Source organism: Simochromis diagramma, unplaced genomic scaffold, assembly GCF_900408965.1.
Source record: "Simochromis diagramma unplaced genomic scaffold, fSimDia1.1 OVJJ01000603.1, whole genome shotgun sequence".
NCBI lineage: Eukaryota > Metazoa > Chordata > Actinopteri > Cichliformes > Cichlidae > Simochromis > Simochromis diagramma.
This window is the reverse complement of record NW_024387414.1, coordinates 12,100,708-12,117,295: the sequence shown is the minus strand read 5'-3', so window position 1 is coordinate 12,117,295 and position 16,588 is coordinate 12,100,708. Positions and strand designations below refer to the sequence as shown.

The 16,588-nt window shown below is 39.6% G+C and overlaps 1 protein-coding gene across 1 annotated transcript in view; it reads right to left on the bottom strand.

The window, feature by feature from the left end:
- The window catches only part of nfatc3a (nuclear factor of activated T cells 3a), a 58,930-nt gene that overhangs the window by 8,621 nt on the left and 33,721 nt on the right, over positions 1-16,588 (bottom strand). Inside the window, exons 4-9 of the mRNA XM_040011981.1 lie at positions 14,207-14,406; positions 13,517-13,689; positions 12,950-13,090; positions 8,438-8,493; positions 8,188-8,314; positions 4,510-5,586 (exon numbers count right to left, since the gene is read on the bottom strand). Of these exons, the coding sequence (XP_039867915.1) occupies positions 4,510-5,586; positions 8,188-8,314; positions 8,438-8,493; positions 12,950-13,090; positions 13,517-13,689; positions 14,207-14,406 (1,774 nt within the window). The remainder of the gene's footprint in view (positions 1-4,509; positions 5,587-8,187; positions 8,315-8,437; positions 8,494-12,949; positions 13,091-13,516; positions 13,690-14,206; positions 14,407-16,588) is intronic.

Here is a 16,588-nt window from a genome sequence, read left to right as displayed (position 1 = left end):
GTGTTAGAGACTTCATACTGTCACACAAAACAACTAATTTCTTTCTGTGTTTTCATGAAAAAAATAATGTTCTGCAAATGACTTAAATCTGTTTGTGATGGCGACTCTACAAATGAACTTTTCATTCCAAGAAAAAATATCAATGCTTAGAAAAGGACCCAAAGACAAAAAGGTATTTGAAAGTCTAATTTTATGTTTAATTTCATTTAAGAGAAAGCTGTAGCTGTATTTCTCAAAGTTAAAATCCAATATTTACTGGCTTTCCCCCCCTTGGAGGGCCAACTGCTGAGAAACAGTCTTTTTGGATTACTTGGTCAGTGGCCAGTTCACCACTTTTTTTTTTTTTTTTTTTTTTTAATTACAAACTTTCCAGTTCTCAGTTATTTGTAGCATTCATGGTGCACACATCATTTGCAGGATGCACATCATGAAATGACTTTAAATAAACAAATGACAGTTTATCATTTAGAGATAAGCAAAATGGGAAGTCGTTGGTTTCGGTGGCATTATAACATGCCTCTCATTACCTGGTACATACCAAATTATTTTTGTCTGCTAATATGAAACTACAACAGCTGGTGAATTCACAAAGACTGGAAACGGGAAAAAATTGTTTTCTGTGAAAGTAATCCATCTGCTAGCACCTTCACACATGACTTAACAGCAGATTATCTTTCTGTTAAAGAAACAAGTATCACTTTCATTTGGACATTAAGTGCAGACTTCATGAAGTGGCCCAGTAACTGAACTCTGTAAACTCTGTATGCATGTGTGAAGCAGCACTACTGAGCTGGTGGGTGGATTTTGTCACATAATGGTATAGACAGTCTAGCTGCTCCATAACCCAACTCTATTATGAAAGCTAAGCTAAGCCAACCTAGTGCTGCATTCACCATCACACTGAACATAGAAGAAGAGATTAGTGGTGCTCTTTAGATAACGAGCAAGAACATTTTTTAGTGCAAAAATGTTGCTTAGCAGATAAATCTGTGTGGACCAACAAAGATGGAGCAAAAAAATAAAAACTAAATCTCCCAACGTGAAGATTTTTCTTCCACCACAAAATGCTTTTTGTCCTTTTAGCAACAGCTGGTGAAACCTTTTCATTTATATGTAGTCTCTTTCCTTGTAAACACAGAAAAACAGAACAATAAAAACATATATTTAAAGATGGACACTGCCTTGCAAATTTGATGACATCCACAGGATGATACGTGTCACTCAATGTGCATGTTTCTGTGTCTTTACTGTGCCAGTGTCTCTGCCTCGAGGAGTGCAAGCAGCAGGGCTCTGCCTATTATTAACCCTCAAAGCCATAGCTCACAGTTTGGGGCAGCTATGAAATTGGGCAGGGCAGCGCTGACAAAAGACCGGCTTTGTTGTGGACACACGCTGTGCGCAGTGTCGACACTACAGCAACTGCTCACATGCAAACAAAGCCAATAACACACATGCTATTCTTTCCCAGCTGTGCTCTGCAAACATAAAGACAGTCACGTGCAGATTAATTAGTTAAGTGCACAGGTTGGCAGCAAAACAGCTTCAGACTCTGTCACCATGACCACTATGCATTCTTTAAGCCGCTACCATGCTCATACAGTCACCAAACAAACGTGTATCTATAGATGCTTGGAAAACCTGCCTGACAATCTCACGGATTATAAACCTATTAATCACGTATACGACACCTAAATGGAAACTATAATTCATTTTCCGGTTAAAGTTCTGATAAATCTTGCTCTATACACCAATTGTGACAAATTTGTTATAAAAAAACAGTGTCTTTGATCATTTTCCATTAAGACACCACCCAATTATATTCTGTTCTGTTTTGATTCAGACATCAAAGCAGTAGAAAAGCTCCACATTTTAGAAACACTCTGTTAAATCTCTTGTTGCTTTTACATTGAGAAGATACTTCTTTGCTTTTGTGGCTTATGGTCTTTCACTGCAAAGCCTAATAAAAATAAAGCATGGCTGCCCCTGTATCACAAAGAAGCAATTATTATCTATGTAATTTTTATATACATCTTAAGTGCTGTTTCTCCAAAAATACACTTCTGTGTTTAGACAGGAATGAAAATTTCAAATGTGCATTACACATTGTACATAAGAATTAAATTATTCAGTTTACACTTCAATTTAATTTCAGATTCCAAGAACATTTCAGATTGAACGTCTCAGTTGAGTGACCCTGCAGTGGGTTTGGATTCAGGACTTGTCTGTCCATCTGTCTGTCAGTCTGTCTTCTCACCTCCTGTGTCTCCTGCTCTGTACGGGCAGGCACACACACACACACACACACACACACACACACACACACACACACCCCTCCACAATATCAAAAAGATGCACACAAACACAATACACACAATCTCTCCCTAACACACGCACCAAGACACACACATCTCGCGCATGCTATGGTGTGCGTCACAAGTGCCATCTGCTTGCTAATCAGAGCAGTTTTCTACACATTTGTATTCCCTCTTCTATCGCCGACTTCAGTCTATGGTAGTACAGCAAAAGTTGAGCTTAAGTGTGATGGACATCCATGCAAAAACAGTGAGTCTATATTAAACCAGTCTGAGAACAAACTCTTCCAAACACAAGACGCATTTTATCAGAAAACAAATGATAATCATGTACAAGTGTTCAAAAGTCATAATTTTAGATTTTTTTTTTTTCAAATTATGAAACCAGAATGCAGGTTTATCGCCACGCTTCATGAATTCATAAACCCTTGTGGTAAAATTTGTGTTCATCCTGATCTGCCTGTCTGCCAAACTGGGGTGTATGTGGTCTACTTAAGAGAGTGTGCTGCGACCTCCTAAAACTCAGAGCCGGGTAAAAACTCCACATTTCTACTTCAAAACATGGCCTACAGAGCTGGGCTGGCACAGAAAGCTATTTTTAGCCACAGGCTCAAAGGGAGAGCTTACATTCCCGTCTGAACTGTGTCACTCACAAACTTTTCTCACACTTTTTTTCAAATAAGAGATTGAGTACAGGCAGCTACTTTCAAAGTGACTGTGTCTCCGTGTTTGACAGGGGCAGAGGCTGAATAAAACTGCGCTAAAGTTTCATGAAGAAAAAAAAAAAAAGCAGCTAAACAGACTTCATGTGTGCACATGAATGAGGCTGTGAAAAGGGAATAAGCTATATGTATTCTTAAGTTTTATGCACTATTGAACGCCACCAGCTGTTCACACGACTTACTGCGAGCAGTGCTGTGTTAATGAGACTGACCCTTTCTAGAACGCAGTATCACACTTCCCTTACATAGCCTTGCCAGGCTACTTATTAACCCTAAATCTTCAGAACTCTCATTTGAATATGTCAGTAGTGGTAACACAACCTACAGATAAGGAGGTAGGTGACTTAGAACGGTGTGGATTAACATATTTTAGGATGAGAAGTTCATGGATGAGAGAAAAAAAAAGGTGCTAAATGCATGTGCTGACTTCATGGTCAATTGTTAAGTCAACAAGTTCTTCTGAGCATGCTAATTAGAGTTGTTAGTGCAGGTACACACACGCTCAAGTACACACAAGCACACACAGGATGTAATTACTGCAGCAGCACACAAACGTAGTCGTCGTGTTCCAGCCACAGTCTTTGCAAGTAGCACAAAATGATGCAATCCTCTCCCTGCCTTCAGCTCCAAGAAGCCAAAACATTCAAAATGTAATTAATCTCCAAACTGCTGCCACAGATACAGAAGCTCTGCAGTCCACAATTAGACCCTTTAATACGATACTACAGCTATCAGTCTTATTGTGTCTATGTTACCCAATACGAAGTCACAAGACCCCTCAGTAATGAACCTGTGTACACAACTGTGCACTGCAGTGACAGATGAAACACTATCACTGTTATCAGGCATCAAGGTTTCAGCCTCTTGAAAATATAACAACTGGTGCTGTGTATTGTTTTACATCATCAGGTACAAATTTATCTTGTGCGTCACATATTGTAGGGTAAATTTAATCCCTGAGCGGTCCCTTGTTTCAGACTGAAAATGAGATTGATCACAGATGGTTGTGCTCTAAATATCTTGTGTAAAAGGATAGGAAAATGTGATAATGAGAGTTGAAGGCTGGACTGACAGAAAACTGAGTGAGAGTCAAAGACGCATAGTTACACACAGAACAAAACAGGGTTGCAGAGAGAAAGAAGCATGGTTAAAATAATAATAATAATAATTAAAAAAAAAAAATAGAAATTACTATTTTTACACTATTACTCCATCAACCTTTAATTTTTTATTTCAGATTGCTTTGTCTGTTTTGTGTTACTTCTGAAAGACAGTCAAATTTGAATGAGTTCAGCTCTTTCTTTTTACGTAATGACAGTTAAAATTGTAAAGGCAGCTAGTTCTAAACATTGAACTTTCTCCCAAAGGTTACACGTGTTTCACTGTTTATTAAAATACAAGGTAGCTACTGAGCCTAGGCAATAAAAACTAAACCCACAGGAAATGTTTTAAGAATATAAGGTCATACATCTCACCATCATCCAGTGTGATGTCCTGTAAGCCAATGGAGCGGAAGGTGGGCTCCCTGTCCTCTGGCTCCTGTTTAATACTCAGCCTCTCCCCATCTGATTGGAAGGGCCCCTGAGGGCTTAGAGGATGAACCAGAGGCCCCACTCCTGCCGGAGAAAGGCTAGTCATGACTGGGCTTGTAGCCTGGGGAGAAAGTTGTCCTGAATGTTGCTGTTGGAGGGGCCCCAGAGGGCTGCCGCCTGAGGTGGGTGAAGATGAGGTGGGAGACTGGTACGGCAATGAGTGGAGCTGAGGAGAAGAAGGCCCAGAGTGGGGAGAGGGGACCATCCTTGGAGGAGGGGCGCTGGACGTTGTGGGACAGGATGCTGATCTTTGACTAACTGGGTGATAGCCCATGGCCCTTTGCAGTGGTGTGGAGTGCTGCCCTGTTAGGGGGTGTCCACCTGGGGAGGGCACCTGGGTGGGAGAGCAGTGATAGCTTCCCAGCGTTTGGAGATGTGAGCATGAGGGAGGAAAGAGGGGTTGCTGGCTCTGTGGGGAACCCTCAATGGGGTTGGTTGTTGAAGAGGATGGAGCGGTTGGTGAGGAACAAGGGGAGGAGGGGTACAACATTCCCATGCCCATTGGGTGTGATGTTGCGCTGGGGCTCTGCTGAAATGGCATCCTCTCATAGCCCTGAGGAGAAAGGCTGGGCTGGCCGTTGAAGGGCAGGCTGTGACCATGACTGTGCTGCATGGGCTGGTAGGAAGAATGAGGAGGAACAGAAAGGGGAGCAGAGTTCGGGTGGTACGTCATTTGGCAGTCTGCAGGGGGGTGATGCAAAATGCGACCCTGGAGCTGGGGCAGGTGCTGGAAAGATGGGGAGCCCAGGGAGGGGCAGGGGGTCTGCACGGGTAGCAGGCCAGGTCCGGAGCCCGTGGCCAGGCCATGAGGGGAGCTGGACAGAAGGTTATCCGATGGGTGGCCCAGCTCAGGAGAAGGCAGCTGGGTGCGCACCAGACTGCCAGCAGGTGCCCGGGGCATGGAAATAGGAGGTACCGCAGGAAGGTCCAGCTCGTCTCTGTGCTCCTGTTTAACCATAACTAAAGGGACAGATGTACACACAGACAGGAGGAAGGGAAATGAGAAAAATCACACAGTCAGTCATGTCTGCCAACCAAACACAGCAAGAACATAGATAAAAGCAATATATGCATTTATCAAGCCAGAGTGTTGCCGTATCAACAATATCACTACTATTTTTGCTTCAGGTACAGTAGTCCAAGGACCTAAACCAGCTACAAAAGTGAGTTGCATTTTTAAGTTTTTCCACATTTTCAGGTCCCACTAGTTTCCTCAGAATTGTGGTTTAAGGCTGAAAGTAGACTAAAAGACCCTTAAAGCTATATAAAATTTAAAAAAAAAAGCCTCCCAAATTTTTTATACTAAATGGGGCCATTTCCTTTTACTGTGACAGCTTAGAGCACTGCTATGCCAATCAGTAACCTATTTCCCAATCTGGTGCCTTGTGACAGTGAGTTTTATTTTTATCCAGCTCTGAATCAGAGAGAGAGCATATGTTGTCAGTCTGGCTGCCATCATGTGAAGTGTTGTGTGGGAAGAGGAGCTGAATGCCCCCCAGCCCGGATCAGACCAACAGAACCAACGAGTTCACTGACTGTGCTTTTAATCACTTTCTGGGATTAAAAGGCAAGAGGCACAGTAACGGTGCTTTTAAACTTGAAATGGCTTGAAAAGGAGCCAGGGAATACAAATATAAACAGTATATGAGTAAGCTCAAGATGTTTTCATCTTTTATTTTCCGAAATTTATAAAAAATTTAGTCCAAATACGTGAGGTTTATCCCCGTTACCTGAATGACAATGCAGCGATTTCAAAAACCAAAACAGAAACAAAGGTTATTTGTTCATCAGTTTTTCTCCAAGTTTTCTCAGAACACATTCTTAAATTGGGCCAGGGCCTCTGCAGCAGCCCACGATGAAACATGAAACCGACTGATTAGCTGATTTCTTTTTTCTATTTTTGCCACAATAAAGGAGGCGGTGTCCGTGGTGACACTAGCGGTGTCAGCGACCCATCTTGACTGACTGAGCAGGGTTATTCTACTCTGCTGTAATTGGCTGAACTAATCTGTCAACGGGGAAAACAGGAACTGCCTGTGCAGAGTGGGCGTGCTTGCAAACAGAAAGGCTGGGTGGGTGGATGGGCAAGGCTGCTTATACACATAAACACACACACACAAACACAATTATACACACTGCTGCGGTGAAAGTAAGGGTTTGGATGTGTTGCACAAAATGCTCACATGTCAATATATTCCGCCAACTATGTTTTCAGTTTGACTTGCTTTATGAGGGAAAAAAAACACAATAACAATATCTAATAACAAGACATAAATTTGATCCGAAAAAGGATTTGAAATATTGAAGAAACTTTAACAATAAAATGTTAAGACTGAGTTCCTTAACGTTTTAAGAAAAATAAGTACACTTCACACTGTAACTCACACTCAATGTATAATAAAAGTTTCCTGGATAGCAAAAGATCTGTATCATGCAAATGCGGTGCATGTCAGAAAAAAAAACAAAAACAAAAAACGGTTGGCTCTGGATTGAGAAAGCTTTACAAAATAAACAGTTGGCAGGTGTTAATGTTATTGTTAGTGGAAGAGCCCTCTCTAAACCACAGCAATGCTTTCTTTGGAGAGAGAAAGAAAGAAACGAGGTTAGCAAAGCCCCCGTGGAGAAGCGTGCAACATGATGTTTTAAACTTTTGTCATTAACTTGGGGGTGTCACACAAGCGTGGAGCAATGCCAAATAATGCTTAAAGTATTATCTCACATTGCAAAAATATTAAATGAAGTAATTGTGTACTTTCTTAATTAAGAAAAAAAAACCGTTATGAATCTAGACTCTAAAAAAAGCCCATCTGTGTTTACAAATATGTTCAAACGCTTTTTACATATGTTTATTAACGTCAAAAAATACTAAATCTTTGATAAGCTACAAGACATTTAGTATTACAACAGTACGTGCAATCTGCAGTATTATCTGAACATTTTCTATTAGTCTGACACAACCTGAAGGTAAAATGCTTTTACTTTCACTATGTGCACAATTCCTCATGTGGTCCTTTAGTCTAAAACACCATCAAATCAGATTAAACATCAATTAAACTCAGTAACTAATTAAGTAATTAGGTAACTAGAATAATGCTGATTTTTTTGGTTAATAAAAAAACCCATAACAATTCCAATAGCCTGTGCAACACTACTTCCTTTTACATCGTCACCAAGTCATAATAGCACCTTGAATTATGTCTTGACTAATGAAGACTTTCATTTATAATTACAGGTCTAATTAATACATTTCTGTATCATTTGTAGAAACTAAAAATGCTGGTTAAACAGAAATCTTGAAGTAAACTATAATCATCACCTTCATCTAATATTTGTTTTTCACTTCCTAGATTGGGTTGTGGATCAGACTTTAGTCTGCTCCAAAAATACCATGGTGTTAACAGTCCTGATGGATTGTGTGATCTTAATGTGCAGAAATGGCCCAAACTCCTCAAAACTAAATTTAAGATACATTTTTAAAGCTCTTTCTTTCTCAATCTGTTCTTAAGACTTTTAAGGACCCTTAGCCGCTCTGTTAAAAAACACAAGAATATTTCAACTCACCTGAAAGGTAAGTGAAGCGTTGTGATTGGCTCCTTTTCCGCTTGCCATTGCAGACATAGAACTGCACCTGCACGGCTGAGCTCACGCTCTTACTGTGGTACGGAGGGACCTCCACCACAATGCATGACTACAAAAACATTGAGACTTTTTGTCATGAAACATATCACAAAGTTAAAAGCACTGTGGGGAAAAAAAAACATAATGTAACTACACAGGTAAAGAAAAATAAAAGTAAATAAATACTACTTACACCTTGAGTTTTCTCATGGATTATTTTTGCCTCAACTTCCCACTGTGGTCGTCCATCTGGAACGAATGGTTTAGAATTTTTTTTAAAAAAAAGGAAAAGGCTGCATAAAGAAGCAAGAGACTTTAGATTGACAGAGATTGTAATGTCAAAGTTAAAATTCTTGAATACACATAAAAGGGACTCCCAAGTTTGTTTTTGAATTTTTGAAATCATCAGCACTGTCTCAAAATGAAAATGAAACTGCACACATTAGGTTATACTAATATATCAAAAAATCATCAACTGCTCCTGAGTGGCAGCCCGGCTAAAAACAACAAAGTGAAGCAGAGTTTCGGTAAAGAATTTACTGAGAACTTGTGTGCGTGAATCATGGAAGCTAAGCTATAATGGTGAAGCAGACAGCATCAGTTTATCGCATCACTACAATACCGCTTCAGGCCAAACACAACTTGAATCATTGCGACTTTGAAATACACTAAAAGAGGGATATAAAATACAACGAGAAAATTATTAACTAACTAAAACGGCAGGCTATACATGATCACTACTGAATAAAGCTCTTTAATTCAGAGACTTTAAAGTAAGTTGTTTTGAAACTTGTTTTGCAGAGTCTTTGTATTTTCAGCCTTCTTAAGTATGGCTCAAAAAGAGCCAAAGGTCTTGGAAAAGTAAAAATTTCAGTTTACTCAGAATATCAGGAGACGTCAAAATGATGTAGATTTAAAAGCCCAAAAGCCCTACGAAGAAAATCTGGCTTCTGAGCCTTTAGTAATCCAAATATCATGCTGTTTGTCTTGCCTGGTTAAAATTATGGAGAAAGCAGTGGAATAATTGTATTTATTTTAACATAAGTAAGTGCCAGGTTTCTGGCTGGAAAACCTCTTTTCCAGCTTTCCTATGAGGGATCTAATTATTTGGCCAGACACCTATGAGGGCAGCTGCTTGAAGGGAAGCAGCTGGGGTGAAAACACTGACAAGTTTGGACTCTGGATGGAAGAAATCAGTCACTGCACCATTCAGAAGAATATGAACTGTGACAAATAAACTACCCAATTGCCTTTTAGCTTATGTTAATTTGCAGTTACTTTTTTCAGGACGTATGTCTGTGAAGGTTCTGAGAACCTTTTTTCAGGGCGCCTACATGGTGCAAGTAAAATGTGCACCTGCATAGCCTCTTCCACAAAAACCAAAGGATTCCCCCAAATACCACTTTCAGGCATCTGCAACAAGTCTGCAGAGAGGCCTAACCTACATGTAGATCCCAGCAAACTAAGCAGTCTTAGAGGCCTAAGAGGCAGTCTTAGAGTCATTGTAACATATTCTACCAAAATCAACTATGGGTTTTAGAAGGTATTCTGATCACACAGAACATTAGCCTTACTTGTAGTAAGCACAAAAGACAGATTCACTTGATTGCAAAAGAAGAGCTTAACCTGTTGATAAAAAGAGAATTTTTTTTCCCCCTCAGTGAAGAAAATGACCTTGAATGCCTTTGAAGCCGACAGCAGTGCATTACAGCAGCACAGCATGTTGACATTCAACAGGCAGCAGCAAGGGCCCCACATGCTCTGTCAGACAACAAGCTTCGACAGGAGCCTCATACCACCACCGAGACAATGACTCGGTTCATCGAGACACCCTGCACACTCCAGACAGAGGGAAAGAACATGCTCTGATTGTGCTGGGAGACAGAATAAAAATATAAAGGGTGATTGCTTTTTATATTGCAACTGTGGGCTTTTTCTTTTTAAGAAGCTACAGCTGAAACACTGGAGTAACCAGGCTGTATTTGAAACAATTCAAGGTAGCCTTTAAAGTCAAACCCCTTCTATAAACAGTCATGCTTGTAAAAACTGACTCATACCAGTTATGGACTTAGTTTAACATCAGTATTTGACAAAGAGTAGCAACAACAAATACATATGTGTAAATTAGTGTAATTGTGTTTCCATCTCCAATTATTGTATATTGCATTAAATTAACAAAAAACAAGATTCATACTAAAACTGTGCAAAACCTAACAAACCTAAACATCTATCTGCTTTAATAGGCTCTCACTCCAACTCAGATACAGATTGGATCTGTATCCGTTTATAGTAAAGTTACTTAGTAGCATCTTGCAATGTAAGTAAGAGTGACAGTGGGCAAATCTCTAGTTTTTCATAAATCTGTTGTCCCTCAATTATGAGAAGCCGTGGAAAAATATCTGTCATTGCCTCTCTTTTTTCTTCCATTCCAATACTTACTCCAATCAGTGTTTTTCTGCACTAAAAGCAGGCGGATTAGTCATAATCAGGTAGATCGTTTACACAAACCCAATCAACATTATTGCCCCCTCTCCTTTCATATTTTTCTTCCACAGTCCACTGCGTTCATGCACCAGCTTTTCTCCCTACCCAAGATGTGCCTCTTGAAGGTTTCCACATTTCTATGCTATGCTTCACCTGGTACACCTTAAAGAGCTAAACACATTCCTCCAGGCAGCTTTTTTTGTCCTTAATTTTTTTTTTTCAGAATGCCTCTCACTCACTCACAGAAACATCACTCAACCTTTCTGCCGTGTGTGAACTTGATTCTGTAGCTCTTCATCACAAAAGTGCCTCAGGCAAGCAGAGACTGGCTCAACAAAACTCATGCATTTAAAATTTCCATCCCAAGTAACAGCTATTATATTTGTTGTTATAGAGTCATGTATAAAAGAGAGAAAGGATAAGGAAGAGAAAGAGGCCCACTTAACAGAGACTGGATGGTCTTGAAATACCATGGGGGTTTAACTGAGGCTACATGTACAACACGTTTTCATTGTAAAACAATGTTTTACAATGCAAAAGCTCTCTTTCTAAATGTGGGGCAAAGTGTGTGCATGAGTAAATCAGGAATCAGAGGGTTGGTTTATGTAATAAATACTACAGTAGATGAACAGCAATAACAAAAAGACCAGAGATTTCTTTGTTTGGACAGACAATGAGGTGGAAGTGTACTAATGGCATTAAAAAAATAGGACTTACACACGCAGGGTGAAATCAAGCAATGTATGTGTGCCTAGCTATACTATCATGGCTATATTAAGACTGACGAGACCTGTGCAATTGTCTGAACAAGTCTCAGTTTCTTGCTGCGCAGACTAAGCCACAATCTTGGATTTTTCAAACTAAACCCAGACCAGAATCACTTTTGGTTAAAGTCATTTAGCGGGTCTTGAAATACCAGATTAGTGAGGGCTGAGGCAAAGGTAATAAAAGTTGCATGCTTTAAATCAAAATGATCTGGATGTAGCTATATCCTGAGTCATTTTTTTCAGCCTAGATAGATATATAGACACTATCAATCCCACAAGGGAATCTTAAGTATTTATTAAACTAATACATTTTGGTTATAGAATTTTACATTCATCTTGTTCCCCACACTCACATACTCTTTACACGACACCAGTATTATTTAGTAGTGTAGCAAGTTTTTGTCACTTGCATACCAAATGCAAGCCCAGTTGATTGTCATTATTGTAGATGCAGAGATGTCCCCATCTCCTCTGCTCTTTAGCTTTAGCAGTTCATGTTTGCTGACAGATGACGGACTAAACTAACTGTGGCATGTATTGTACACTTGTGTCTGTAGGTGTTTTTCATGCCATCAACATTACAAAAATCACTTTGCTGCACAAAAATAATTTAAACATTTTAATCGTTTCAATTACAGTGTTTGAGTAAATAACGGATGGGTGATTAACAAAACAAACAGTTTGAGGGTGGGGTCCTGCTGCAGTGATTTGATCTTTATTTAAAAATAAAAAAAGAATGATATCAACGCTATAATCTGCCGCAATAACACTTATTGTGGCAGATTATAGCATTGATATTATTCTTTTTTTTTTTATTTTTAAATAAAGATCAAATCAGTGACAACTGCAACATAAGCACGAATGATTATGTACTAATTGTTTAAGTGTTAATAAAAATTATGTTTAAAATGTTTATTATGTTTAAAAAAATACTGTAAGCACAACTAACCAACTCACATAACCTGTTTGGAATTTAACAAATTAGCTTGTTGGAACAAGAAATTCCCTGAGGCTAATATAATGATAGCTGTGAATGTAGCTGAGAAGTGACGCAGAAACATTAACAACACTGTTAAAAGAAGTCAGGAATAATTTTACGCTTTTGTAATATATACTGATTTCTCCCGATATTGTCTTTTTTCGAGAAAACAGAGGTCACGGTCTAGTAACAGCACAGAAAATGTGTAATACAAATGCAGAATAAGCACAAGACCTCTCGCAATAATGCATAAAACGTGGATTTATATGATCTCACCGGGAAGAATATCCCACTGTAAATGATAGAAGAGTAGGTTTGGTCTGTGACTAAAACTATACAGATCGAAATGACACATTTAATGTTTTACTCATGGTGGCTTGTAAAAAGCATGAAATATTTTTGCACACACATTTGGCACGCATTAATTCTGCAGGGGTGGTTCAAGGCTAAGCTGCTGTGCGAACACAAAACTTACCAGGGCCTTTCTCCAGGAAGATGACCTTAGACTCTGGGAAAAAGTTGGCACCAGTGATGACCATCTCTTCTCCCCCGCTGACCAGACAGCTGGTCAGGCTGGATTTCTCCACCTGGGGTAGTTCCTGAGCTGACCGCTGGGCTGGAAGTGGGATAGAAAGGGTTGAGGAGAGAATGGTTATTTGTTGAGCTGTATTATAAGTGACCTTATGTTATATAAGGTATAACATAAAGATAGAACAGACTGTAGATTTAAAACCTCTCTGAAAGCCTACGTATAAAAGAAAAATTATGTATTATATATTTTTGTAGGTCTTTGTAACTTTATAGATAACCAGGCTAGAAGGGAAGAGAAAAAAACTGAGCACATTTACATTTTTAACAGTTATCAAACATTCTTATCTAAAGTAACCACAGCAGATCAAATCTTAAATTGCTGCAAGCTTGCTAATAAACAAGTGTGTATGTGAGAAGGTTTGTGTGTTTCTATCTTTGTATCTTTCCTGTTCTGGCTTTCTGAATGAATATTTTTATGTGTGTAAGCTGAGTTTAGGAAGCAGACACTCACAACACTCCACAGGAATGGAGGCAGCCTGCAGCGACAGCACCTTCCCATTGGGTTGAGGGATGTGCACTCTGAACACCACGCGGACCCGTGTGTTCTTTCTTCCGATATCCGTCTCCCCCTTCCGCAGCTCAATGTCTGAGTTCCGCAACTTAAGTATGCCAGCACAGTCGATACTGCAGGGTAATGGGAAAATAGTTGGCCCAATACAGCACCACCGGGATAGCAAGCATCTAAGACTTATTTAAGTAGTAAAGGCCTAGGAGTGATAGAAACCAACCACAAACCCAGCAGGGGACTGGCAACAAGAAGCCAGGGTTGTAATTGCTCAAACTGTTGAAATTAAAAATGCCTGTGAATATGATTTATTACAAGTGTAAATGACAAAATCCCTTTCCATTAATTCCAATGTAAATGAAACCAGGTCTTATATAAATTAATCATTCTGCTGTTATAGGGATCCTAAATTTATTAATAAAATTAGGTTCTCTGCTCCATGGGAAACACTCAAATTTTCCTTCGGCCCCCGACCCTCCTGTTGGTTTAAATTAAGAAAATCTATAAAATCCCCTTTGGAAGATATTACAACTATGTATAATCATAAAAGAGGTTATTTTTCATTGGACATGACTTCCTTCATGGTGGTAAACTCATAACTAAGTAATGCAACCCTGAAGTGGTCTTGACATTTACCTGGCTGACATGTTGTTTTCAGGGAGGAGAGGAATTTCGAGAACTTTGGTGCTTGAGACCATAATTTCTTGGCTGGCTGTGGCTACGGTTTTCCCAGTGATCCGGTGCACCTGGTAGAAGGCGTGCGGCCTCAAGTAACGGTCATCTGCTGTTCCAATGAACATCTGCAGGTTGATGGGCTTCTCATTGTAGCCAATTAGCTGACACAGACAGAGACAGAAACACAGAACAAAAACAGATGTTAGTCCTTGGGTTCCAGATGAGAGGTGCTAACAAAAGAATACTCTTCATTTCCACTGCCTTAAGAAGCAACCTTTTCTGGAATTAATCTTATTGACAGGTCCAGGATGTTGTGATATTTCTGGCAGAGCCACTGGAGATTTGTCTAACACTCTGGCCTCCCACCAGTCTGACACTGATGTTTTCAACTAATTGACTTCTAATTTTTTCCCTCTGCATACCCGCTCATCATTGACAAGTAAACCTCATGTACTCAGCTGTTTCAAGACAAAAAAAAAAAAAAAAAGTTGTATTTCTACAGTAGTACCACATTAATAATTAATGGTGTACAAATTACCGTAACTGCCAAGATGCTAAATCAAACGAGTTTTAAGAAAAAACATAACCAAAAAATCCGACCTGTGTGATACTAGTTGAGATTTCAAAAAAAGGTTAATACAAATCAATGGCTTTTTGAATGTAGTGGTTGATGAATACCAAACTGGTGAGGGGCAATGCTCTTTGGCTGTCCTTCGAGAGCTAGAGCTCTGGTTTGAACTCAAACAGGTGAGATGTCTGATGAAGTAAAAGTGTTGTAGGTTGGGTAGAGACAAGGGAAAGATGGAAAGGAGAGCAAAACCTTTCCTGCTCATAGGGACAGAAAAAAAAAAATACACAGACTGCACAATCCCACTACTGTTGTAATGTTGTACTTGGCAGACTCTGTGACGGCAGGATGGCACCCCCCTTTATACGCACTCCCACCATACTGCCTCACAAGTCCACACCTCCAGCTCAGATGGAGGGCAGCCCATTGAGGTTAACAGAAAAGAACAAGGCCTTTCATTGCTGTTTCACCCCAGGAACTGCCAAGCCTCAACCCCACCACAGCTGGCTGTTGAACCCTTCCTCCCTGCAGGTTTGCGTCATACACCGCTGTGTCAATGCCTGGTACAGAGTGTTTGGTGCATTGACAGAGAGAAAGTGGGTGTAGCTTGGGATCTGTCGTATGCTCTTCCAAAAGTAGCTAAAATAAAATGACTGAAATCGGTCACCATCAGGAACAAATGTACCTAAATAACAACAGAGAGCAGGCACTGATGCAGGATTGTCTCTGTGTTTTTAAAAGGCTGACTTTATCTGAAGCCAATTTTAAAACTACATTAGTTCAAAGAAGTATTTCCAGCATTCTTAAAAGGTAAACTGGATCAAGTGGTGAGATCTGTGTTATGGGAATTGTTGTCATTAGATGCATCTTCCTCTCTTTTGCTGTTAATTGCTGCTTCTGAGATTTTCCCCTTTGTGAAAGAAGTCAAGGTATGGCAGTACCTACATTAAATCAAGCAGTGGAAAAACTGAGAAACCCTGAGTGGCAGATACGAGCTATGCAGCCAGACTGCTTGAGGTCTTAATTTTAATTCATTTTTGTGAGCTAAATAAATAAGCTTTTATCTAGAAGGCGTCAATAAAAGGTGGTTTGTTTTTAAAAACAGCCAAACGCTGTTTGTAGCTACTAAACAAAATTAGACTGGTTATTATACATTTCTCTATAATTTCCAGTGTTTCAAGCTGAAACCACACCTTGCTGCAAAGCATTATGGCATGCATCAAGTGCAATGACAGAAAGGGATAAAGTGGCCAAATGTATATTTGGTTAAAAATGTGTTAAAAGTATTGTTTTATGTTACGCAGAATTTAAGGTTTGCTGATGGGTACCAAAGAAATAACTGGCTGCATTTCAAACTGTGGCTTTCAAAAAAACACATACAAACAAAAAACCCCACAAAAAACAGAATTTCCCCTAGGCTTAGCCTGAGTTTTCAGAGCAAAAGCTCCCCGCCCAATGGTATGTTGACACTTCTCCACCACATCCTGCAAATTTGTTTCATTAATGCCCAGTGATGGATTACTTCAGCTGAATGACTAAACAAAAAAGTGATTCACATTGCTGTTGGGTGTGTGTTTTTGCCTGCACTTAAAGTGTAGACTGTGATTGCAATAAATAAAATATAATCTCAGTGGCACTATTGACACGGTTGATGACCACAGAGGTTAGCTTCCTCCCTTAAAAAATTATAAATTCAAAGAGGGGACCATACATTTTTGCAACCAAACTTCATCATTTAAACTGACAGATACAGTCTTTTCTTTCTCACCATTATC